Genomic DNA, 8469 nt, shown 5'->3' with positions numbered 1-8469 from the left:
GTGCCTGGACTCTACCCTGAGTGAAATGACAAACTCTAGATATCCCCTCTGTGGAAGGAAATGGCGATAGGGTGGGAGGCTGCGGGGAATGGTGAGGGGGCAAGAGGAGGGGAGGGAGAGGGAACTGGAATTGACATGTAAAACAAGCTATTTAAAATTAAAATAATAATAATAAAAAAGCTCCTGTACCACAAAGTACATCCTAATACAAGAGAAAATGAAACCCTCGAATGGGAAAAAATACAAGCTACACAGTTAACTGGGATTGATTACGAAAATATGAAAAGAACTCAAAAAATGTAAATGTCAAGAAAGGAACCCAATTAAAAGGTGGTGTTTGGAACTCATTAGAATTCTCACTTGATGAAATATAATAACAGAGTAATGTTTATTTTAAATGTTCAACATCCTTGGCAATAAAGGAAATGAAAATTAAAATTTATCTGAAATTTCTCCTTTCCCTAGTCTGAGTAGCTAAGACCAAAAGAAGAAATGACAACAGGTGTTGGTTTGGATATGGGAAAGCTGGATGGACACTGCTGGTGTGAGTGCCACTATGGAAGAGAGATCTTCCACCCAATGCAGCTATATACTATGCATCTCTTTACAAGTCCAAAGAATTCTATAACAACTATGTAGATATTTGATCATCTGTGCTCACTGAAGCTTTATTCACAGTAGCCAGGAAATAGACACAATCTAGATGTTCAACACCCAGTAAAGTGTTTCATTTTTATAGTGAGTTATCATTAATTATATTTTTCTACTAAGAAAAATAAAATTACAAAATCTGCAATTAATGAATGCATCTGGAACCATTTTGATAGAGGTCACCTAGACCCAGAAAGACAAGAACTGAATACTCTAATATATGGATTCTGTGTTTAAGTTATTACATATGTGTGCTGAAATTGCAATACCCATAGAGGTCAGGAAATTAGTAAAGCATCATGGGAGTAGAGGATGCTTTAAGATCAGGGAGACAGAACAGTGGTGGTATAAAGAGAACATAGGAAATGATAGGGCAAGAAGGTAAATGGTGTAGGAGTGGAAAGTAGGGTGAAGAGGGGAATTGTGGAGGGGTAACTAACACTAAAGGCCTCTTGAAGAAGTTACATGGAAACCTAACACTGTGGAATAAGCACACATATAATAGTTCAAATGTGCTCATCCAATAACATCATGGGAGAGACGACACCTCACCAATATAGACCAGTAGATACCTCATCGCAGCAAATAAAAACCTGTTTTGAACTATTTGCCAGTTGGGTCCCATAGACCTGTCAATATTATAGGTTATTGCCACAGCTCATGGTCATCCAGATCTTTATGGTGAAACCCAATTGTACTTAGGAAGGAAGGGGCATTCTTAGACGCAGTATCACAGAATGACTTCATGGAAAAGTCCAGTATAGATCAGTTATTTTTTGGTGTTTGGTAAAACTCTAAACAAAATCTCAGGGCCTGCAAGTTGGCTCAGTGGGAAAAAAGTGCTTGCCCCCAAGCTTGACACTGACATGGTAGAAGCAGAGAACAAACTCTTATAAGTTGTCCCCTTGATCTCCATATTCTTGTCAAAGGATACCTGGGCTCCTGTACTGGGCCAGCTCCCTCCTGTAATAACACAATTTTGACCAAATTCTTTCATGTGTAAACAAGAAAAACATGGTTTTCTCTTTCCATGTATTTGGACAGACATTTGAATGGCAAGTGCTAGTCACTAGTAAACCACAGCCTACTGAGATTAGAGAGATCTCAGCTCCTCCCAGTTCAGTAATGTTTCAAAACCTAAAAGCAGCCTAGGCAGAGGGATATGAGATGACTGGTGTGTGAGGTGAGGGAACTAGTTTCAGACAGGAATGGTTTGCAGGATCAGCACAAACACTGGTTCCTATGGAACCCAAGTAAAACAGATTTCCACTGGAGCAGAATGATGGCCAGGCCACTGAGTGGCACTGAGTACAAGCCTTTGACTCTTCAGAGAATTATACTTTTGATTTTCTGTTGTTGATGTTTTGTTTTAGAGAAGTAGACATGATTGTGGAGATAATATAGCCAATACAGTTTATAAAAACTTAGCAAAGCAGGTAAGTTAGAAGATAGCCTGGGCTACAATATGAGTTCTGGGCTACACAGTAAGTGCTACATACTGAGACAGAGTTTCAAAACAACAACAAATCCAAAACAAAACCCAGAAACAAGCCAAGAGTGAAGGTGCACACTTTCAATGCCAGCACTCTATCCCTGTGAGTTTCAGGCCAGCGTGGTCTATTTAGCAAGATTCTGGACAACTGGGGCAACAGAGAAATTTAAGTCAAAATACAACCAGTATTGCTGGGAATGGTACTACATGCCTTTATTCTTAGCACTTGAGAAGGGAGGCAGAGGTGGGTAGGCAGAGAGACACAGGACAGAAACACACACAAACACACACCAAAAACTCACATCAAAGCACATTAGAGAGCTGTAATTTGTATTACACACCAAACTTCCTCCTTGTTGTTCTAGTAAGCTGACGAAGGATAAAGAACACAATGGCAAGGACACAGAGGATGAAAGAGGATGTCACCCACACTTCCCAGCCCTTGGCACAGCAGCCTGGTGAGGTCATTTCCAAGGCTGCAGGAAGGGAGCCTGGACAGTAAGCAGATCTTCCTTTATTTCTAAACCCAGATGCTGAGGATTGAGACATTCTGCATATTCAAGAGGAAATGCAAATGAGCAGGAACAACCAGGGCCAAGGAGGACAACTTCTCAGGTGTGTACAGTCAGGGGACAAGGACACACTTACAATTTCACAGGTGTGTACAGTCAGGGGACAAGGACACACTTACAATTTCACAGGTGTGTACAGTCAGGGGACAAGGACACACAGACAATTTCACAGGTGTGTACAGTCAGGGGACAAGGACACACAGACAATTTCACAGGTGTGTACAGCAAGTAGACAAGGACAAGCAGACAATTTCACAGGTGTGTACAGTCAGGGGACAAGGGCAAGCAGACAATTTCACAGGTGTCTCCAGAAAGAGGAGACAAAGACAAGCAGCAAGACGAAACAAGTCCCAGGTTCGACAATTTCAGAGGTGTGTACAGTCAGAGGCAATGTCTTCACGACAGAGAGTGTGAGGTTAACAGGACACAGCAGAAAGCTACTCATCAGCTTTTTTCCATAGGGAATACCTTGAGGCAGAGGAGTTTTCAGAAGCACAGAAATATCAACTGACTATAATCAGAAGCTACTTCTCATAATAAAAGACCCATTGATGTAGAAAATTTGGAAAATGTAAAGGATTATATGGAAGAAGTTAAAATGGTACAGATATAAAATAAAGCTTTGGAAATACATGCAAAAAGAAAAAAGAAAACCAAAATATACTACAGCAACCCCAACACTACATTTTGGCATGTATATTAAAGTCTCCATTCTGGGTATATTTACAGATAAGTATACTTTTCAAAGTAGATGTTTTTGTCCATGAATGCAGATATATATGCAGTTACTTATAAATAATAGGAATGTGTACACATTTGTACTGGTATCAGCTTTTTCATGTTTTAAAATATAAATGTACTTTTTCATATTATGTTCCTCCTACTTGATTCCATTTTTAGTCAATTTTCTCCACTAATTTATTTTTTCAAACAGGGTCTCTTTATGAAGCCCAGGCCGACCCTGACTAACAATTCTCCTGCCTCAGCCCCTTGAGTGTATGCATGACAGGCATGTGTCACCATGCCCAGGCTCTCCTCTAATTTCTTAAGCTCACATATTCACTGCACTGCCCATGACTATACACACACTGAAACATCAGAGCTACTCAAGTCAATAGATTAGCATTCTACACGTGGAGGCAGTGTGGCATCATTTTGATACCTGGAGAGAGTCAGGGTACTGGTTGCATACATTATTGCAGAGCATTGCAGTCATCTTATAGACATGTAACAAACTCACCGTTATGACAAATCCCTTCCTTTTGGTAAGGACAAATACCACCAACACTGCAAACAAAATCCAAAATCACCCTACCTGAGGCCCAGCCTGTCCCCTCCAGGCAGCACATGCATACTGACACGCCCCCTCCCTATCCATGCAAGCCACAGCCCTGAGGTCTGTGACTAACAAAGTTTCCACCAATCCCTGTGGGCCTAGCCCCAGCAATGGATGCATGCACAAGGCTCCAAGATGCTCTGGGGAGGAGAGGGACAGGTGCCACTGCTCCCCATGGAGATGTTTTCCTGTTCCTGCTGGGCTGCAGGTTGCAGTCTGTTTCTCAAGACTGAGGTCCCTGTCAGGCCAGTAGGATGCCAACCATGAGAGTTCCTTCTTCCAGAGCTTGGGGAAAGCTTGGAGCAGGACAACACAGCACCAGGTTGTGTTCCCATGGTGGACCACATGACTAGTAGCCCCAGGAGACAGGTGCCAACTCAGGCAACCAAAGTGGCACTGGCCAGTGTCAGCAGTGACATGGGCCTCAGGGTCTCAGCAGCAACAAACAGGCAGCTAAGAGCACTCTCAGACAGCAGCCCAGGCTGCTGTGTCCTCAGATCCTGGTCTCCCCGCCCCCACTGAGCTCATGTTCCTTACTGCTCACCGGCACTTCAGAAAGCATTTTCTGGTTCACACCTCGCACACACGAGGACAAAGCAGCAGGTGCTGAAGAGCCAAGTAGGATGCAGGAGTGGGAGCATCCCAGAAAGACATGGCAGAAGGCAACAGCAAGGTGGAGTACGGAGGCCCTGCCACCATGTCTGCCCTCAATTGTCCTGACCTGCATTTCAGCATGTCTGCACCAAAGCACATGCAATATTCCTACACCTCTGCTAGGCCCCGCCCCCTGCCCCAGGCTGTGCCTTCCCCTCTCTGGGACAGGAAATTCTTTACCCGGAAGGTGTGTGGTAGAGGCACCTGGCACCCAAGACAGCAGTGAAGCTCCTTGCTGTTCTGCTTCCAAATTGCAGGGGCAGGAAGTGGACAGTGGTCCTCACTATGCAGACCAGGCTGGCCTCAAACTCACAGAGATCTATCTGCTTCTGCCTCCCTCCCAAGTGGTGGGATCAAAGGCAAGTGCCTCTATGCTCAGCTTTGAGATGTTCTTACAAGATGTCTGTCACATTACCAAGTATTTCTGAAAGTTCCTGGATATCAAGGGATAGATAAACTAATGCAAATTTAATGCAAGGCTGCCTTCTAAGCTATGACACACACTCAGAGGGCTGGTTGACATTAATAGAGGAGAAGTTGAATGAAGATTCTCAGAAATGAAAAATAACTAGATATTACTTCTGACCAACACAACAAAAGGCCGTCTACCAACAGTAGAATGGGGCTTTCATGGCAAGGCTGTGGAACACTAACCTGTTAGGCAAATCACAATCACCTCTCTCTGTTCTCTCTGTTCTGTGTACTTCCTGTGGAAGTCCCTCACTATTGCCCCTGGGGACAGCATCGTGCTATGGTAAAAGTAAAGTTAAAGAAAAAAACTCACTGTGGTTCTAAATGATTGATTCTGACTTTGGACTATGCAAACACTTTGTCCAGCCTGAAAGGCACAAGTACTGAAAAAGGGCAATGTACAAGAGTACAGCAGCTCCTTTATACAGAATTCAGAGTGTGTAAAGAAAACTACAATTTTACTAGGTGGACAAAAATACCTATGTCCTCCAGCCTCTAATGCAATTGTCCTCAAGCTTTCTAAGGCTGAGACGTTTGATACAGTTGTTCATGTTGTGGTATGCCACACCATAAACTGTCCTTGCTACCTCATTACTCTAACTTTGCTAGTGATGTGAATTGTAATATAAACATCTGATAAACAGGATACCTGATATGTGAGCCCTGTGGAAGGGTTGGTCGACTCCCACCAAGGGGTTGTGGCCCACGGTTCAAGAAGCACTGCTCTAAAGAATGAGTGGATCAGGTTTGAGAATCCCTGCTCTGAAGAATGGATCAGGGATCTCAACATAAGAGCCAATTCCCTACACCAAATGGAAGAGAATGTACACAATTCACTTCAACTTACAGACATGGGAAAGGGCTTTCTGAGCAGGACCCTGGGAGGCCTGGTATTAAGACCAATAATAAACAAATGGGGCCGTGTGAAACTGAAAAGCTTCTGTACAGTGATCACAATCGACCAAGTGCAAAGGTAGCGACAGAGAGGGAAAAGTCTTTACTCAGTGCCCTTCTGACACAGGGTTAGTGTCCAGAACACACAGGACTCAAATTACTAAATATCAAGAAAGCTAACAACCCCATTTAAAACTGCGGCTTAGCAGAGGCATGGTGATGCAAGCCTCTAGATCCAGTGTTTGGTGGTGGAGTTACAGAGATGTCTGTGTACTCCAACCCAGCCAGGGATACACGGTGAGACCCTGGAAAAAACTAGGAGTGGAACTCACTGTATTGCATAAAATGTGAAATAAAAAGAGCTGAGAAATCTATTTCTCTTTTAATATTCACCATCCTTAGCCAACAGGGAACTGCAAATCAAAACTACACTGAGATTTCTTCTTCCTCCAGCCTGAATGGTAAAGATCAAAAGACAACTGGCAGCAGACAGACACTGATGAGGATTCAGGGAAAGGGGACACTTGTTTAGTTAGGGTGTAAACTGCTGCAGCCACTATGGGAAATGGAGTAGAAGTTCCTCAACAAGCTTGTGGTCAGCTATAGCTGTCATTGGAATGCACGGAAAGGACTCTTTATTCTACTATAGGGACATCTGCTCATCCCTGTTCATTGTTGCTCTATTCAGGGGAGCCAGGGTGCACAGTCAGTCTAAGATGTCCATTAACTGATGAACGGTTAATAAAAATTGTACTACATGTGCACAATGGGATATTATTTACTGCTAAAAATGAAATTATGAAATTTGCAGGTAAATGATTAGAACTAGAAACAGAAACAGAATGAAAATCATTCCATGTTCTCTCTCCCATGGATATTAGCTTTGAATCTTGAATCTGTATGTTTCATTGGGCAACTAGTAAGAGACTACCAGGGATGAGGAACTCTTTGAAAAGAGGAGATAGAGGATGTAATGACACCAGGGAAAAGGAGAATAATAAAACAGGAAATAATGGGGTAGGGGATAAAATGGCAGGGAACAAGGAAACCTATTGTAGAAGATCCTAAAATATATATGTATAGAGAGTTTCAATGGAGTCTGTTATAGGGTGCTATAACAGAGGTAGCAATACCCCAGCTAGACACTTCATGTTATCAAATAAAAAGTCAAGTACCGGCTGCAGAAGATGGAAAGCATGGCTGGCGCTCCTGGCGTAGGGCCTGCTGCTCCGGGACAGCGGCGGCGGGGGACGGCGGCGGGATGCGCGTGTGAGATGAGGCCTCGGGCTTCCCGGACGCGAGCAGCGGCCCCCGGGGCAGCGGCCAAGGCCAGCGCGGCCTCTGGGAGCGCGGTGCGCGGTGCATGAGGGCGAGCGCGCGGGCGCTGGGCAGCTGCCGGCCACGCCGCCTCCGTAAACACTTGTTTAGGACTTGCTAGCCTCGCTGAGGCCGCGGCGCCGGGCATGGAACCCCCGCCCGAGGAGCCCGAGCCCGAGGCGGAGCCCCAGTCCCAGTCCCTTCCTGAGGCCTCGACCGCTGCTCTGCTGCGCGCCCCAGAGGTGGCGCGGCTCCGCGAGGAGCAGGAAAAGGTGGTCACTAACTGCCAAGAGAAAATCCAGCATTGGGAGAAAGTAGACAGTGACTATAGCGCTCTTCAAGAGAGACTGGAGAGACTGAGAACCTTGCCTGACAAGCTGTCCTACGACGTCATGGTACCATTTGGCCCTCTTGCCTTCATGCCAGGAAAACTTGTCCACACTAATGAAGTCACTGTTTTACTTGGGGACAACTGGTTTGCAAAGTGCTTGGCAAAACAGGCTGTAGGTTTAGTTGAGCACCGGAAAGAACATGTAAGAAAAACAATAGATGATTTTAAAAAAGTGTTGAAAAATTTTGAATCCAGAGTTGAATTCACAGAAGACTTGCAGAAGATGAGTGATGCTGCAGGTGATATTGTTGACATAAGAGAAGAAATTAAAAGTGACTTTGAATGTAAAGGAAAACAACGAATTGCTCATAAACCTCATTCCAAACCAAAAACTTCAGATGTTTTTGAAGCAGATTTTGAAGATGATGCAAAACCCAAGGATTTACTTGCTGATGAGGAATTATGGGCTCGACTTGAAGAGCTAGAGACAAGAAGAATTGCTGGGTGAACTTGATAGTAAACCTGATACTGTGATTACGAATGGGGAAGACACAGTGTCTTCTGAGGAGGAAAAGGGAGCTAACGGCACAGGCGTGAACACGGCGCCTGCGGTGACTGATCCCCTCGCCTCTGGCAGCCGTGGTACGCAAGCTAGAAACGCAGGACTCCCTAATGGTCAAGCCAGTCGCCATTTGAACTGTTCAGTGAATGGTTCAAATTCTTACAGCAACGAAGAAGATGAAGAAGAAGA

General features: G+C 44.5%; 1 protein-coding gene across 1 annotated transcript; it reads left to right on the top strand.

Annotated features, from left to right (window-relative positions):
- Window positions 1–7523: 7523 nt before the first annotated feature.
- Window positions 7524–8464, top strand: LOC121138108 (unconventional prefoldin RPB5 interactor-like; the record flags this gene model as incomplete). Its single annotated transcript, XM_040740921.1, is given in 2 exon segments — window positions 7524–8201; window positions 8203–8464. Coding segments are annotated over 2 exon segments (930 nt in total), but the record flags the coding sequence as incomplete, so codon positions are not given.
- Between the last annotated feature and the right edge of the window lie 5 nt (window positions 8465–8469).

This window comes from Mesocricetus auratus, unplaced genomic scaffold (assembly GCF_017639785.1).
Source record: "Mesocricetus auratus isolate SY011 unplaced genomic scaffold, BCM_Maur_2.0 contig_9253_pilon_obj, whole genome shotgun sequence".
NCBI lineage: Eukaryota > Metazoa > Chordata > Mammalia > Rodentia > Cricetidae > Mesocricetus > Mesocricetus auratus.
This window is presented reverse-complemented; position numbering and strand designations above follow the sequence as displayed.